The sequence below is a fragment of the Saccoglossus kowalevskii genome, chromosome 22 (assembly GCF_978046115.1).
Source record: "Saccoglossus kowalevskii chromosome 22, keSacKowa6.1, whole genome shotgun sequence".
NCBI classification, from domain to species: domain Eukaryota; kingdom Metazoa; phylum Hemichordata; class Enteropneusta; family Harrimaniidae; genus Saccoglossus; species Saccoglossus kowalevskii.
The window spans coordinates 8,517,932-8,536,828 of record NC_140662.1 but is presented as its reverse complement, the minus strand read 5'-3'; the positions used below and the strand labels follow the sequence as shown (position 1 = coordinate 8,536,828).

Here is an 18,897-nt window from a genome sequence, read left to right as displayed (position 1 = left end):
AAAAATGATGCAGTGTGATGAATTTGATGCTTTATTTATATTTAACTTAGCAGTATACAGTTAATATACTCACTTTGTTTGATATATTCAAATGTGATGTTAATGCTCACTTTTTAAAATGATATTTCTACTTGTAATTTTAGATGGCGGCACAGTGGATCCTGATGATAGTGGGCCAGGTTTCTTTGATCCTTATGACCCGGAAGAAGTATAAGGCCTCAGTGTGTGTTGCAAAGTATTATCAAATGCCTCGTTTTGCCCGGCCTCGTAGCGCTATGGGAAGTGCGTCCTCACATCAAGACAATTATTCTTCGTATCACACCTGGACCAGTGCACTTTCATCAAACAAAACTAAACACATCATTCTAAATTACGTCGTGTGTTTGAGGTCACACCATGGTAAAATTGTAATTATACCTATAAGGTATATGATGAAACCTTTATGGACTGGATACAGCTTTTACTAAACTTGGTTGTATGGCTTACGTGACCTTGCAAGCCCGGGTGCTTCTGTCGCAAGAACTCAGGTTGCAAATGCCCTATCCAGTCCATAAAAAATATTATTGCATCTTTATGTTGCCATAATTTAAATTGAAAGTATGGTGTACTGAAATTATTTTTTTTACATTTTAAACGTAACAATTTTCTTAATAATCTTTTAAACATTCAACAACTGTAATATTATTGATAACTTATAAAGTCATTCTTTTTAAGACTGTTTTTATATTTATATGTCATATTCGATTGACCACTTTTAAAACTAAAATGTATATAGACCACTTTCTCGGGAAGTAGCAAAACTGAGATGCTGAATTATACCTGCTTTGTAATGGCGGAAAATACAAACATGTCAGTTTGCTTATAGTCGATAGAAGCGAATTTTATTTTTGTAACGTTGATTGGTACACTCAGAAGCACAATATCATGCATGCAAGTTCATGTTACATCCCAAAACACCATGGGAAAGTGGTCTATTCTTGCCACTGTATTTCCATTGTGCTGCGTTAGAGGGTGCATTTTCAAATTCATAATATGGTACCAATACCTTAAGGCTGGAATTCAGTATTATGTAAATAAATACATCGTGCATTATTTTTTCGCTTGGTGCTTAAATTTGTTTTATTTCTCGTCATGTACTTGAACACACTTCTGGAATCCGACATTTGATAGTTTTGACATACCTACTCAAATGGAATGGATATGAATTGTTGCTGTGTGTCAGATGACATTGTATTAATACAAACACTTGTTGCCATAGCAACTCAAAAATATTAAGTTTGAACAATTGTTTTACTAAGCACAGATGTCAAACACAAGCATCACAGTTGTTGTATACAATATGGTTTCTTTAAAATTTAAACACGTGTTCACAACGACAATAGTGCTTTATTAAAACACGCCTTTTTCCTGAAGTATCATATTTGTCTTTGGATGAGTGGAACTCAGTTCAGATTAAATATGTTTGATTTTATGAGATGTTCTCAGATCAAAACAATGTCACTGGTATTTGCGATATAATATCAGCCTTCAAATTAATTTGGTGGCCATTTCTTATTCTACCTGAAACAGTACAGTGTCCCATTATTTAAAACTGTTGTGCAAATATTTAAATGCAAATGACCTCATAAAAATGTGAATAAATGGGTCATATTTAATTCAATGTAGGTTTGAAATAAGTGATATCGAATTAAACATTCAGTTGTCGGGCTTGTGCCAACTCTGTTTGAAGTATGGATGTAAACATTGATTATAATAAGAAGATTGCACGACACTGAGCAAATAATTGGGGTAGTGGTATCAATGGTATATTTAAACCTCGTTTAATTTACGGTCTTTGTGTAGCGCGCATTTACACATATGTAATACATCATTACCATACTTTTGAATGTATAATTTGTCAAGCTCATTTACCAATTCAGTCTTGTATATAACTACCTACTACCTGAATTTTGGCAGAGACAAATTTATACTCAACCCACTCATTAAACACAACGCCAATTTCAAAAGAAAAATATATCGTTTTAATTGTGTGAATTACCCGCCATGTTGGATTTTGATGGCATTAATTGTACAACATGTACATATGCAAACATGATCAAAGGGCGATAGTCACCGCGTCGCACATGTGCGACATTATGTGTTGATACACATTGATTTTCCCCACAATACAATGCGCTCTCAAAGAAATCACGGGTACAAGTTTTGACATGTGTGTGATTTGCAATAATTATAGCTGACGACTCCTTGGACACCTTCCAATCACCGAAAAAATGAACTAATTGAAGCGCGGTAACGCCTCAGTTTGTACTCGTATGTCTGCCCAACTGTTAAATTCGCCATCTTTGTTTATATGAGAAACATATCTTGATACTAGACAACAACTAGATACATTTAATGTCAATTTTATTGTCAGTTACATAATACCAAATCAAATCACATCACATCACATCACCAAAAATATCTAGGTGACATATTGGTCACAAAGTACACTAACAAATCTGTTAAAATACACCGGAGTTGAGAATGACAGTAAGATCAACATAATATCGTTGTTGTGACTGATATTCATATTCCCTTTTTGAAAACAGTCCAGTGATTCGTAAAACCAACACATAATTCAAAAATTAAACATTGATCTGTAACGTGCATTACCTCGATGACCTAGTGGTTTATACCAAAGTGCAAGAGATTTTTAACTTATGTGAGTCAATCCCCCATCATTTTTTCCACATTTCTTTGTTCAAGGACTGTAGGTAATTGGGAAAGCAAAATGTTGCACCATAATTTTAAAACTAATCATAGGGTCCAGCTGATCATTTTGACCCCAAATTTATGATTTCTGGCCAATTTAGCCAAATTTCGAGCATTTTTGCACCGAACAGTGCCCTCAACATCTATCTGTTAGCTCCAGTTTTCAACTGGTTGTGGAGCACTCCCACACAAAATCAATGTGAGACTCCCCACCCTCCGGAGTCACCCTTAACAAAATTAATAAGTACTTGAAGTATGCTTTAAGCATCTGATACTTGAAGTATACTTACCACAACATGAAAAACAATATATGTGTATGTGTTTTGGTAAGATATACTCAGATTGGTAAAACTTTCCAGTGTTACCAGTGTCGGCCTGTGGTTGATGTCTCTACATTTATGGGACCTTCAACTCTTTGACATTATTTGAAACAAAAAAATCCTTGCACTTTTCAATATCATCTATTTACACATCTATACCAGTAAATATTTGTATCTATTTTCATTAATAAATTTATTTCAAAAATAACCAAATTAAAAATGTCAATTTTCTGAATGGTTTGAAAAAAAGATATTACCGGTAGTAATCTTATAATAATCATAAAATAAATCATCTATTTTTCATATAATATTGTAAATGTATTTCATTCAAGTGAACAGGACTATATTCTCAAAAAATTTGTTGTCCGTACAAACATACTGTGCATTGATGAGTGCAAATTTCTTTCATTCTTCATTTGATCTTTTTCAAAATTTAAAAACTTTGGTAAATATCATTACAATATATTATATTCATATTTATAAAAACTTCAATACAATTATTGTACAATATCCGTAATTCAAGTACTTTAACACACTGAAAGTTGATCAAATGATACATGTTAACAACACACTTCCTGAAAAGTCTCCATACATTTCAAGAATTTCTACACTACACAGTCTTTAATTTCAATGCTAAAAATATATTTCATGTTTTATCTATGAAAAAGCAACGAAAAATGTTATTAATGTAAATAATAGTCATCATCAACTGCAATAATATCAGGCACTCATTTCCAGTTAAGGGGTGGACCATTAGGAACCCAGGGGTGATGCCAAAAAACTATACAAATTATTTTTTCTCTTAGTTTTGTGTTACTATAAAATACTTTATATTTTAACTGGAATTCATTTTCACTGAAATGACTTTTTTGATATTTTGTATGAAATTTATTTTCACTGATTTTTGACAAGTTGGATGTAAAATATAGCAAAAGGAGTATATTCACTGGATTTTATTTTCACTTTAGTGAAAATAGCGAAAATAAAAAGGAATTGTAAAAAACTACATAAAAAGGCTCATAATGGTGCACCATAATTTTAGTGACAAAAATTATTATTGTTACAACATTCGCTGCAATTTCCTCTGTATTATTTTTTCCATAAGAAAGGCAGATTTGTTTTTTATTATGGATCCCTTTTCCATGATTTTTATCTGACCATTTTTTTTTTCAATTCTGCAATCGCTCCTGGGTTTCTAATGGTCCATCCCTAATTGTTAATTTTCAGTGTTTGGTTTGGATTGACAAGAATGATCAGATAATCTACAAATACTTTGATGGTCAGAAGGATATATTGATATATTTGATTATTCAAATCTTCCAAATGTGCAACTGTGAATGAGTCCTGATTGCCCGTTTGCAATCGCCATTTTGACACTATTATAACATTTTTACCACAGGTTCCTATGGCAGAGATATTATGCAATATCTCAAAATCTAGCCTGGTGACATAGGTTGAAAAAATCATATATTGTTAATGATGGAGTACTTTTTGTTGTTCTGGATTATTTTAAAAATCTGGGTTTTAAAAAGTGTCAAAAAATGCAATTTTTCTTCAACATTGTGTTCTATGGAATTGTTCTAAAAATAGCAATTTTCAAACATAGTAGGACACGTTTCTCAAAAACCATAACTGTGACACACAAAATAATGCTATTTAATTGTACCATGGGACATTAGCTTCATAATTGTACATAATAAACTAAAGAACATTGTCATGCGATTTATGACCAATTTTGTCAAAAATTATGACTAGGCTTCTACCTTGAATCAGGTAGCCATTTTGAATTGCAAATGAGTCAAATTACATGCAATTGAGTTTCATTATGCAAAAACTGTTACCGATAATCCCAAGTTGTTGCTTTGGATTTGAATTAGGCAGTCACAAGAAGCAAGTTGAACATTTTTCGAAATTCGTGCGGTAAAAGTTTCAGCCGCATTCATCTTTAAGCGTCTTTCAATTCTCAGTCTCAAAACATCATCCACCTGTAAATTGAAATCTCAGTCTTTTTTTAAAGCATTATCATCAGGAATTCTTTCATGGATCGGTTTCAAACTAAAGAATGTCATATTTCGTTCTGACGCTTTGCTCTTACGAAACAATGAATCCGTTCCATGGATATAATCACATATTCCAAGTACGCCAAAACAGTAGTTGAACCTGCAAATATAAAATGAGTGAATTTTTTAGCAATTTGATGTCTGCGAACATTTTTTTTTTTAATTTAAGTGTGTATCACTTACTTACCCTTTAAGCTCATACACTGCACTGGGAAAAATCATGAAATTAGGCAGACACTATGCCCTTGTATTTATCCATCCTTGATTAGTAAGTACATTTATTGCATTGGCTTTCTTTATCACATAAAAAAAGTCATAGAATTGTGGTTACCATAAAATGAGATTGCACATTTAATATTTATCTTAAGTACATGGTGCATGGTATATTTCTCTTGTTTTTATCCACTCTTGAAATATATTTAAATACATATACATGTATATTGAATTGAGTATACTTACTTCGCTCGGTGGAAGTCATTGAATCCTTAAGATGTGATACAAGAAAACAACACTAGTGTGTACCTACTACATTGCCCTTGTATTTATCCACCCTTGAAGTATATTTAAATACATATATATTAAATTGAGTATACTTACTTCGCATGGTGGAAATCATGGAATTGGGGAGAAGCCATGAATGGAAAGTGGTATCCAGAGTGAGTTATCGTGGTCGTTATCAGAGCAACAATCACCCATACCCATACGGACAACAGATGGGATCCCATGATGAAAGGTCCAGCAAAAAGAGGTAATGTATTACTGAGTAGGTGTTCCACTGGATGTGCATAGATTGCAACTAAACCAATAGGTGCTGTCCATTCATGATGTTTTTTGTGGAATCTTTTGTAGAAATACGGATTATGGAACAACCTGAATATGATATAAGAATGCATTGTGGATAAAATAAATACTGAGATATATGTAAAGGTGACAGAAAAAGTGTTGAAACAACAATGGATTGTTGGTGTGGGAATGGGATTGATTTCCAGCTCACGCAAACTACCCACGGGGTTTCCTGCTTTCTGACATTCTGATGAGCTATCAATCTTTTATGCAGCGCACCCCCCTCCCCCCCAGCCCCCACCCCACACAGACAAAATTGGAATGTTTTGACACACAGTTTCTATGGAATTGACAGAACTTGACTTGTCTTTTTATTTCACTTGTTTGTACAATACACCATTATTTGAGCAATATTTTATGATGATATTGGTGTGAATATTTTATGGCTTTTTTTATTTTTTGTGTCAAGTTTTTTCATACCTTTATATTTTTTTTTAAATTGCTGATTTTTTTTCTTCAGAATCCACCATCTCCTCCACCAAGTATCTAATGTTCAACCCACATAAGTAAGAATTTTTTCTCATTGACTCAAATTCTGTCATTCAGTTCTCAGTCCTGCATCATATGGCAGACGGCCATAGTGTGTTTTTGTTTACAAACAGGCATCTACCCATAAGCCTTTGCGTTTTAGCGTGCGTTGTTATCATTGCATGGGACTCAATTCTCAAGCATGTATAGATGATGATCCCATCGTTTTACTCTTAGCTGATACAAAATTTAAACAATCGATATGCAATGACAACTGCTCTTTAAACGATATACCGTGGTAATGCAGTTTGTTGGGTCTGCACTTATGCATAAAAAGTCAGCAGAAACAACAGTAACATTCATCTGTCCCTTGACACTAAAACATTATTTTTAAATTATGTATTCAAACACATTTGAAAATTACCCACAAACATGTTTTTATTATCTTTCTTACATGAAACTTGTAGTTCTCACTAAAACCAGAAGTTGGGTTAGATTATGGCCACGCAGATGCAACCACAATAAAAACACAAATCTGCTAAATTCATAAAGAGCTGGTAGAACAAATGTTATGAACAACTTTCAGCAAGCAAATAGGACTGAAATTTTACCCAATTGCTGAAAGTAGATAGATAAATTGCGCCCTCGTGTGGCCAAATGTAATTTCACTTGTTTTTTCTACTGAAAACAAATAGGCAGAAATTAGAAAAGAGATTTTTTTGCTGGACTTACCGATGTGAGTAATAAAAGAAGACTTCCTCCCCAAGGACTGCAGCTACAAAATCAAGCAGGAATCTGGGAAGGGATGGTAAATCTTCAACAGAGCAGCTGCTCCCACGGAATTGACCGCCAGTATATAGAATCATAGAGATAACCGGGAACAATGCTACCATATTGAAAATTGTAGTCTTGAATAGCCCAGGAAGCCGTGCTGGGTCCAACTACAAAGATGGATAAAATAAAAAAGTCCAGAGTCGTATGCTGATAACATCTAGACTTTCTGTTGATCAATAATAATTATTTTAAAGTTCTTTTATTTTAAAAACAAAATGGCGGCAAGTGGAGTCTTGAGGAGATGAGTAAAACAGCCCCCTAAGTTTAAGACATCTAAGCAAGTCCTTGTAACTGCAAATGTGTTCATGGGTGACAAAAAGTTTATGGGTTAATACAATTTTCCGAAATTACGACGAAAAAGTGTTGTCATCATTTTAAGTTTGTTACAAATGCAATGCATGGTGGGAATTTGTATTATAATTTTTCATAAGCTGGGACCATTGCTAGACATATTCAGTGTCACTAATAAATATAGTTCAAATACTTGTATATATTTGTGTTTTGACCAAGTCACTTAAACTCTCTTCAATATACTTACAGGAGCATTTTTGTCTTGCTGGATTTTATATTTCCAAAGAAATTTTGGTTTTGTCGTTAAATCCATAAATAGCAGCAACAAACCAAATGTCCAATAAGTAATATTAATAACTAACCCAGTTCCTGTAACAAAAAGCAACAATAATCAATGACCTCTAATAATGGCTATGTGATAAGTGACATCATTTAGTGTGATATACTAGTATATATATAATGTGGTAAAATATGGCATTATAGAGTGTAATACTGGCCACTTGTATTGCCTCTTGTATGGCATTTTTAAGTGCAAAATTTGACATTGATACTACCCTGCAATAGATGATATTGAGTGTAATGGAAGGCATTATTGAATGTAATATTGGCCACTTGTAATTCCCCTTGTATGGCATTATAGAGTGCAATATTGAAATTTATAATACCGTATATGGCATTATTTAGTGTAATATTGGACACTTGTATTGCCTCTTGTATGGCATTATAGAGTGCAATATTGAAATTGATAATACCCTATATGCCATTATTTAGTGTAATACTGGCCACTTGTAATGCCCCTTGTTTGGCATTATAGAGTGCATTATTGAAATTGATAATACCCTATATGGCATTATTGAGTGTAATATTGGACACTTGTATTGCCCCTTGTATGGCATTATTGAGTGTAATATATGACATTATTGAGTGTAATATTGGCCACTTGTAATGCCCCTTGTTTGGCATTATAGAGTGCAATATTGAAATTGATAATACCCTATATGCCATTATTGAGTGTAATATTGGCCACTTGTACTGCCCCTTGTATGGTATTATTCACTGAAATATTGGTCACTTGTATTGTCCCTTGTAAGGCATTATTGAGTGTAATATATGACTTTATTCAGTGTGATATTGGTCACTTGTATTGCCCCTTGTAAGGCATTATTCAGTGTAATACATGACATTATTCAGTGTAATATTGGCCACTTGTATTGCCCTTTGTATGGCATTATTCAGTGTAATATATGGCATTATTCAATGTAATATATGGCATTATTCAATGTAATATTGGCCACTTGTATTGCCCCTTGTATGGCATTATTCAGTGTAATATATGGCATTATTCAGTGTAATATATGGCATTATTCAGTGTAATATTGGTAATTTGTATCACCCATTATATGGCATTATTGAGTGTAATATATGACATTATTCAGTGTAATATTGGTCACTTGTATTGCCTCTTGTATGGCATTATGGCAGTGTAAGATATGGCATTTTTCAGTGTAATATTGGTCACTTGTATAGCTCCTTGTATGGCATTATTGAGTGTAATATATGGCATTATTCAGTGTAATATATGGCATTATTCAGTGTAATATTGGTAATTTGTATCACCCCTTATATGGCATTATTGAGTGTAATATATGACATTATTCAGTGTAATATTGGCCACTTGTATTGCCCCTTGTATGGCATTATTCAGTGTAATATATGGCATTATTCAATGTAATATGTGGCATTATTGAGTGTAATATTGGCCACTTGTATTGCCCCTTGTATGGCATTATTCAGTGTAATATATGGCATTATTCAGTGTAATAATGGTCACTTGTATTGCCTCATGTATGGCATTATTCAGTGTAATATATGGCATTATTCAGTGTAATATTGGTAATTTGTATCACCCATTATATGGCATTATTGAGTGTAATATATGACATTATTGAGTGTAATATATCACATTATTCAGTGTAATATTGGTCACTTGTATTGCCTCTTGTATGGCATTATTCAGTGTAATATTGGTCACTTGTATTGCTCCTTGTATGGCATTATTGAGTGTAATATATGGCATTATTCAGTGTAATATATGGCATTATTCAGTGTAATATTGGTCACTTGTATTGCTCCTTGTATGGCATTATTGAGTGTAATATATGACATTATTGAGTGTAATATTGGCCACTTGTAATGCCCCTTGTTTGGCACTATAGAGTGCAATATTGAAATTGATAATACCATATATGCCATTATTGAGTGTAATGTTGGCCACTTGTACTGCCCCTTGTATGGTATTATTCACTGAAATATTGGTCACTTGTATTGTCCCTTGTAAGGCATTATTGAGTGTAATATATGACTTTATTCAGTGTGATATTGGTCACTTGTATTGCCCCTTGTAAGGCATTATTCAGTGTAATACATGACATTATTCAGTGTAATATTGGCCACTTGTATTGCCCCTTGTATGGCATTATTCAGTGTAATATATGGCATTATTCAATGTAATATATGGCATTATTGAGTGTAATATTGGCCACTTGTATTGCCCCTTGTATGGCATTATTCAGTGTAATATATGGCATTATTCAATGTAATATATGGCATTATTGAGTGTAATATTGGCCACTTGTATTACCCCTTGTATGGCATTATTCAGTGTAATATATGGCATTATTCAGTGTAATATATGGCATTATTCAGTGTAATATATGGCATTATTCAGTGTAATATTGGTAATTTGTATCACCCATTATATGGCATTATTGAGTGTAATATATGACATTATTGAGTGTAATATATGACATTATTCAGTGTAATATTGGTCACTTGTATTGCCTCTTGTATGGCATTATTCAGTGTAATATTGGTCACTTGTATTGATCCTTGTATGGCATTATTGAGTGTAATATATGGCATTATTCAGTGTAATATATGGCATTATTCAGTGTAATATTGGTAATTTGTATCACCCCTTATATGGCATTATTGGGTGTAATATATGACATTATTCAGTGTAATATTGTTCACTTGTATTGCCTCTTGTATGGCATTATTCAGTGTAATATTGGTCACTTATATTGCTCCTTGTATGGCATTATTCAGTGTAATATATGGCATTATTCAGTGTAATATTGGCCACTTGTATTGCCCCTTATATGGCATTATTCAGTGTAATATATGGCATTATTCAGTGTAATATTGGTAATTTGTATCACCCCTTATATGGCATTATTGAGTGTAATATATGACATTATTCAGTGTAATATTGGCCACTTGTATTGCCCCTTGTATGGCATTATTCAGTGTAATATTGGTAATTTGTATCGCCCCCTTGTATGGCATTATTCAGTGTAATATATGGCATTATTCAGTGTAATATTGGTCACTTGTATTGCCCCTTGTATGGCATTATTCAGTGTAATATATGGCATTTTTCAGTGTAATATTGGTAATTTGTATCGCCCTTATATGGCATTATTGAGTGTAATATATGGCATTATTGAGTGTAATATTGGCCACTTGTATTGCCTCATGTATGGCATTATTCAGTGTAATATATGGCATTATTCAATGTAATAATGGTCACTTGTATTGCCCCTTGTATGGCATTATTGAGTGTAATACATGTACATGACATTATTCAGTGTAATAATGGCCACTTGTATTGCCCCTTGTATGGCATTATTCAGTGTAATATTGGTCACTTGTATTGCCTCTTGTATGGCATTATTCAGTGTAATATATGGCATTATTCAGTGTAATATTGGCCACTTGTATTGCCCTTTGTAAGGCAATATTCAGTGTAATATATGGAATTATTCAGTGTAATAGTGATTTTTTCACAGGATAATGCTGCTGTGACATTTTTTTTTGTTTTTCTTCTGTAATACTTTTTTTTCAAATTTATTGTGGGCATAGATTTATATTTTTAAAAACAGTTCCCTACCACCACCACCACCCCCCAATAGTGTCTAATGGCCATCCCTTAATCTGTATAAATATACACTATACAACGTGCATTTGGAAATATGTCAACATATTGTTATTTTATTTCTAAAATATAAACATTTTCAAATATGAAATGCGTTGATTTGTATGCACTTTATACACCAGAAACTGAAACTTCTTTTGTATGGTCAAGGTTAACTTGAACTTGACCTAGTTAAATTCCTGATATTCGATGACCTCTACAAGATGATCGACGTGGATTCCAGTCTATCTACCGGACATTGTCAATATCACATTAACGTTTTGAACTTTGATATTATCTTGTTTTGAACGCTACACCAACTGCAGATGTGTAGGCTAATGACGTTGACCGTTATATGACCTCTCGTGAACCTTTCATAAACGTAGGAATTAATATCGTCATCGAAATACACTGCTTTTTAGAAGTGATATTTAAATTAGGTAATCTGTCCATTTTATTTGTATGAGGCTGTTTATATTGCGGGTGCGAGACCCTCCGTGTGTTCAATTTGTTCTCGTCTCTGAATATTCGGAGTTGACAAAGTTCGCGCGCCGGTTGAATAAGATTGACTCCGAGCATGGGATCGCGCTAGCCGCGGGTGTAATTCCCGTACAATACGCATAAACAGCTTCTTCACAAAAATTATTACACTAAAATTAACAGTACGTTCCTCGCTGTTTATCGAGCTTGACGGCGGGATCAAATCATGAATGGCTCACTCGGGTAGCATTACCGTAGCAAAGTCTGTAGTACTTACCGACGGTGAATAGCAAGAACTCTTGCTCACCAAACAACTGGTACACTCTCTGCCAACCAGCAACAACAAAGCTTGGCTGGGTTAAGTTTACTCCGTTAATAACGTCCATTGCGAAGATTTTTAACAACAAAATTCAGCGATCGACCGTACTACATGTATTTACCAGAGTTTAGTCGTGTTTATGTCGACAAAGCTCAGTATCTGGTCACCTGATCAGTCACGTGCCATATCTAATATGAATCCGCGTTTGCGTTATTGTAATGTGTTGAACTTTCTTTAGTTATTCTGTTGACACGTTATTTAGGTATAGATTACAAAAGATTATAAATCATTTTAAACTTTTCACCCCTCATGTCTGCCTTACCCATTTTATGGAATATCGCAGTTTTATTTATCATGTCATGCCCTTTTCAATGTCGATGGAAACACTATAACGTCGAACTCATCTGTTCTGTAAATATTTGTGGATTAGTGTATTTAAAATAAAAATCTTGTTTGCATAGATGTCATTTTTCTTGAAACCTGTCCGTTTTCAATTGTCACTTTGTTTTAGTAATGTGGAAAAGAGAAACTTCTACCCAACACGTGGGAACGTATTGTTAACACAAAATGTAGTAATAAGCTCACGTGGGATTGAAATGAACAAATGACAGTTTTTTCCAACAGTTTTTTCTTTTTTGTGTATGTATGAGAAAACGACTGGTAAACCCTTACACACATTATGTCGCCAATGTCTCATGAAATGTCTCTTTTACCATAGACAGTTGTGATCTTAGTGGTTCATACCTCGTCCTATTATTCCATAATTTACCGAGTCACTAATTAGAATTAAAAAAAAATATCAACGCAGAACTCCCAGTTCCGATAGGTTAGAAGGTAATCACTCATAATTATTGAAAAAATGGTGATGATTTCCAGGATGAAAGTCACATAATAATATTTAATATATTATTCAAAAATTATCGCTTGGGTTGTTTGCACTCTCGATTTGTCTTTTGATTTCCATTCAAATTGAATCAAAACTCTTCTGGCTTCGTATTCAATCTGGGAAACGGCATAAACAGATGTGTTTGTGTTTAATAAATTGGAAATAAGCCATTATGTTCCTGGTAAACCGAAGTTTTAAATAAGTGTTTTTAAATCAAAATCAGGGTATGCATTCAAAAGTTTAGTTTTAAGTGCACTTTCACCTAAAATGCATGATTTTAACCCAAAATCAACACCACTTAGTATGGTATCATAGTACATTATTGTAAACCATACAACTCGAAAGTTTAAATTAAGCTATTTCAAATGATATATAACTTAATGGGTAAAAGTTATATATTACTCGTGTAATTACAGTAATCAGAGCCAATTAGAAATATAGTCTCCCAACCTGCATCTCTACATTAATATTAAAATTCTACTCGCACATTAAGGCTTGTTTTTTCTGGAGTATTTAATAAAATGGCCTCGTAACACTTTATACTGACCAAAAGTGTTTGTTTACAGTCATAAACACACCACTACTCGTATAATCCCACCGGAATTCCACGTAAACAAACAATGTATTTTACACGTGCTGTGTACGTCGGCATGAGACGACCGCGACCCTTTAACGTATCATATTCATTATACTCGATTTCCATTACTTGTTCCTGAGGTAATGTGTTTTCAGTTTGTTTCCCAACATCATATTGCGCTCTCTGGCGACAATGTTCTTTTTTTGTGGGGATGGATGAACGCAACGTCATTTAGAACTGAGTCTGATGACCACTGTGATAGTTGTGGTGATTACGTCCTGTACTTTTGCTGCATTTATGATGTTGTTCTTCTATATTGCAATATGTGTGTTTTATCTGTATTTTACGATTGTCATTGGGTGTAATAATCTGTTTTGTTTTTCCTTTCATTAGCCGTGAGCGGTATTTAGTCTCTTCTGGTACATTTGGTGTCTTTAAAGTTGATATTTTCAGATATTATGATTTTGTTGACACATGAAAACTATGGTTCCACTCGTAGAATTCAAGCTTCGTCCACAAACGTGTGACACTAGTGTATTGCAAAAAAAATATCCATGAAAGATCGTCGCGCCGCGCATGTTCGACATTTGTGTTGATAAACATTGATTTTTCCACAGTTCAATGCGCTCTTCTAATAGAATTTACAGGTATGAGTTCTGACCTGAGAGAGACGTGCACTAATTACCTTCTAATACCTAAAGAAGCACATGTGTGGCGCGACGATCACCCACCAGCAGGAGAACTATCGGTTTTAATGCTGTTTTCCCAGGTTCAAGCGCTTGACCATACATTTCTCCGGCGGAAGCCATTAATATCTAATAATAGGCTAATATCACGTGACCAACTTCAAGCTTTTGAAATGACATCCCGGTTTGATCATATTAAAATTGTTTTCTTGTCGGACATAGTCGGTGAACCCGGGGGTCGGTGATAGTTATTGCGTCCTCACCAACTATAGTTTGTATTCGAGTGATCCGCCGGTGTGTACCCAATAAATATCGACGACCATGATGGGCAAGTTGTTTTCCCCGGGCGAAATTTGGTCGATCATTTGATCATCAAATCTATTAAAATATTGGTGAATTTACTAGAAATATTGGCGTGAGAAGATAAAATCTGGACGCTATATATGTGTATAAATGGACGCTACACCAATCATCTTCCTGATGCGCACCCCGAAAATTCAAAATAACCAACAATTACACTTTGCCACACAAATGGTGTGCATTGTATTAAACAGCAGGTAATTGTCGCAATTATTTAAAAAGAAATCTCAATTATGTGCGTGTTAGTTGAAATCTAATATCCTATCTGTCAATGTCAACGCTGACATTTGTAGCCTCGTGCTTCCGGAATTAGTTCTGGTTTTTTAAATTATGAATATTGATGTTAATTAGAGTGCGCGTGGCTCTGTCACACTGTGTGCGCATCTTCCTCACCAAAAGTCACGTCCATAATTTGTTCTCGTAATTGTTGTGGTGGTTAATACTATTAACTTAGTTAGAGTGACGACTCGAAATAAGGATTTGTAATCAGATCATTCGGTGAATACGAATAAGCAGAATGGAGATATATGACTCGCTATGCAGTGCGTGAGATTTTGGCGTCATGCCAATAAGCAACATTCAAGCATGGAAGGCACTAAGGGCTCATACCACTAATTGAATTTCCATAGACGACAATGTTAACATATGACGAGATTGCTATAGGAAAATGATAAACAAAGTTGAAAACATGGGGAAATGGGAAATCAATATGCTAGTAATCAACCACATGTTGGCCAGCTCAAACTCTTGCAAATCTCAGGTAAAGCAAGACACACCTACTGTATTTGGATTGCCCCTAGAGAAATCACTGGAAAACACCAAGATTAGAAAATTGGTTGATTAGTGGCATGAGACCCAAACGGACCTTCCACGATTCAAGGGACCACTGACAGTTACATATTTAAAAAGCGGCTGTTGTCGCGCCACGCATGCGCAAGATATATGGGTCTCATATAAAAAAGATGGCGACTTTGACTGTGGCGCAGATCAATTTGAACGAGTAAAAACTGAGACGTTACCAAGCTTTAATTAGGTAATTTTTAGGTCATTGGAATGTATCGAAAGAGTCACCGGCGGTAATTAGTGTAAGTTTTGCCCAGGTCAAACCTCATACTCGTGATTTACATTAGAAGAGCGCATTGGATTGTGGGAAAACCAATGTTTATAAACACAGATGTCACACATGCGCAGCGTGACGATTACCGCCCTTTAATCAGTTTAATAATATGTTCTCAAATTGGGAATGTAAATATGTCCTGTAGTTCATGGCCCAGCAAGGTAATGATTAACGGGTAAAAAAGCCATGCCATAAAATTAGTGTAAGTATTTCGAAATAGCACTGATTAGTGCACCCATCATGTTTCCCTGCTAAATCTAATACTAGTATGTTCTAATCTACTTCAAAACAACAAGCTGTTATAATGTAATGACTGTATTTGAGATAGGGGAGACAGAGAAACAAATTCGGGGACGAATCACCACTTTTCATATATTGTTAGTATATGAATCAATAATCACTATTGAAAACGTTCTCATGAAATCGTTGAATTCAAGAAGAATCAATTCTTGGGGGGGGGGTATGCGAAACTAAAGATCCTACTGTAAATGGTTTAATTTTGCTTATTTCGCTAACTGGAAAATGTGCTAAATAAAAACCCAGTGAATATGTAAAATTGAGCATAGAACACTGACATTATATAAATGATAAAACCGTGAATTTATAACCCATTGAATATGTCTGAAATGCTAAATTAGTGAAATTTAAACCCCGTGAAATTTAGTCATTTTACAGTATATCCTGTCATCGTCATGCAAATTACGTGTGAACTCGCAATTTGCGAGACGTCGTGACACCCGTAGTGGTCAACCCATTCACGGCATATTGAAAAATATGGACGATAAAAGTTCAAAAATAAAGTGAACATTCAGAAACCAATAGCACCGCGTCATACTGGGCATTAAATATTACTTCACATTTGCATCAATATTTTTTGAAATTGTCAATTGGGATGCTCTCATGTATCGGCGTCAAATTAAAGATAGTTTTATGTCGTCTGTGGGATATGCTCTTTCGGTACAATGTATCAGTTCCATGGAGATAATCTAAAACACCAATCGCCCCGTAACAATAGTTGAACCTACAGGAAGATACAAAACGAAACAACAGTGAAAGCATAACGAGATTATCATGCCTGTCACTCTTATACACAACATACAAAAATACTTGTACTGCCTGAAACACCACAGTATTTTTAAAGCGGGAGGGTCGTCACCTGCGCACGCGCGGGAATTTAGTGAACGTCGAAATACCAGAACAGATGAAAATCCTAAAGACGTATGCAGGCGTGTATAATGCCGCGCGTTGATTACCAACGCCCTTTAAGTTTAATCTCAGAACTTGAAGTTTAATATGAGTATCAATCGGTTCAACTGTCTCGTCGTTTTTGTTACATTCGAGAAGTGACGGCATAGCTTTCCATTTTTACGGAAGCATATTTAGACCAGTTAAAGCGGGAGGGTCGTCACCTGCGCACGCGCGGTAATTGAGACCCAAGCGACGATAACAACACACGCTGAAAACGCAAAAGCTCATGGGTAGACGCTTGTTTGTAAACATTGACACGCTATGGCCATCTGGCGCATGCGCAGGTGACGACTCCCCCGCTTTAAACAATATTCATTGTACAAATTAGCAATTTTTTTTCAAAAAGGCGATATGGATAAATTTCATCTTGGTAGGAATAGACCTTATTTGCAAATAACCACTGAGATCTGTGTGCTAGAGAATCCCGTGACTTCAGTTGTTTTTTGCCCACCGCCTCCCAAATAAGGTCCCGTTTCCTACCGCCACTGCATTCACTGATCAAAATACAGGGAAGTGTCAAGAAAACCAAGAACGCGCATTCTCGCCCGCTAGAGTATTTTTTCCGCCCAACTCTTCTTGCCGAAAGAGGGCGTAGTTTGCGACAGTGAGGACGCGATGACGGGAGAAAATGGCTGCAAAACTCAAGTCGCGTTGATCTCGCCCCAACAAGATCTTGGCGACCATTTGCGAATACGATCTAAAGCTCCTTAGTCACGATGAGCCACTTTTCCAAAATGATTGCACCATATAAATAAATATCAGTGTATGATTCAGTGTCAAATGCGGTAAAATGCACTAAATTAAATCCATGTGAACGTGTAAAGTGGCAATATAATTTATTGTTTTTCTGACAAATTCGTTGAGCTTAAAACCCAGTGAATATGCTCAAAATGTCAAAATAAATGATTTTACAGTATGTTCAATGAAATAAAAGTAAAGAAAAACATGACAGCGCATACTCTAATAATTTGGATATTAACATATATGTATATGCATTTCGAGGCGTATTTATCTCGCGATAAACTGGATCATATCCTGTTTTAATTAAATAAATTAAAGATGCGCAAACAAGATCTTCACGTTGCCACTTTCTCTTCATCATCTTGTTAAGATAATAAAACTAATTTTGTAAAATATGACTTATAACCAATGTTTATTAATATCAGATAACTTACTTTGCATGGTGGAAATCGTGGAATTGTGGTGACAGTGTAAAAGGAAAGTGGTATCCAGAATGCGTGATCTGTGTGGAATACACCGCTATCACCAACCAGATCCATATTGACAGCAGATGTGATTGGACAACGAAAGCCCCGGCAACGGCTGCTAATGCGTTATTCAGCGCGTGTTCAAGCGGATGTGCGTAAAGAGCAATTAAACCAATCGGCGCCGTCCATTCGTGATGCTTCTTGTGGAATCTTTTATACAAATACGGATGATGAAATAACCTGAAAACCATGAACATTTAAGCGATTAAACATTATAACCTAATCATTCTGGTGTCAAACTGTAAAATGAACCTTATTCGTGAATGGCTGTCGAGACCTCGTTGAAAGCGAGATAAACCACGAGACTTGCATATTAATTATATTATTTGAATACTGGTAGTCATACTTAATTCCGAAATTTGCGATTTTCCGTGTGAGATAACTTACTATTTTGAACAGTGGGTGTGGTGGTA

The 18,897-nt window shown here is 34.8% G+C and overlaps 2 protein-coding genes and 1 long non-coding RNA gene across 3 annotated transcripts in view; 1 reads left to right on the top strand and 2 right to left on the bottom strand.

The window, feature by feature from the left end:
- LOC100372485 (uncharacterized) overlaps window positions 1-1,092 on the top strand; it is a 28,488-nt gene extending 27,396 nt beyond the window's left edge. The window contains exon 28 of the mRNA XM_085495713.1: window positions 144-1,092. Coding sequence (XP_085351839.1) covers window positions 144-214 — 71 coding nt within the window. The 3' untranslated portion in view covers window positions 215-1,092. The remainder of the gene's footprint in view (window positions 1-143) is intronic.
- A 1,294-nt stretch (window positions 1,093-2,386) lies between these two features.
- Window positions 2,387-12,446, bottom strand: LOC100372633 (fatty acid hydroxylase domain-containing protein 2-like). Its single transcript, XM_002737709.3, has 5 exons — window positions 12,301-12,446; window positions 7,815-7,936; window positions 7,175-7,383; window positions 5,729-6,001; window positions 2,387-5,231 (listed from the first exon to the last, which is right to left on the bottom strand). The coding sequence occupies exons 1-5, from the start codon at window positions 12,407-12,409 to the stop codon at window positions 5,072-5,074; spliced, it is 873 nt and encodes a 290-aa protein (XP_002737755.3). The 5' UTR covers window positions 12,410-12,446; the 3' UTR covers window positions 2,387-5,071.
- A 4,310-nt stretch (window positions 12,447-16,756) lies between these two features.
- On the bottom strand, window positions 16,757-18,664 carry LOC100372784 (uncharacterized). The gene is made up of 2 exons (XR_014928266.1): window positions 18,392-18,664; window positions 16,757-16,989 (listed from the first exon to the last, which is right to left on the bottom strand). It is a non-coding gene; the product is annotated as an uncharacterized LOC100372784 (long non-coding RNA).
- Window positions 18,665-18,897: the final 233 nt, after the last annotated feature.

Bases quoted from the DNA above. Each gene is read 5' to 3' on its own strand.
- LOC100372633 (XM_002737709.3), bottom strand. From the start codon at position 12,409: ATGGACGTTATTAACGGAGTAAACTTAACCCAGCCAAGCTTTGTTGTT. The intron at 7,937-12,300 runs GTAAGTACTACA...TTTTTGTTACAG, and splicing joins GTTCTTGCTATTCACCGTCG to GAACTGGGTTAGTTATTAAT. The intron at 6,002-7,174 runs GTAAGTCCAGCA...TATCATATTCAG, and splicing joins TTCTTTTATTACTCACATCG to GTTGTTCCATAATCCGTATT.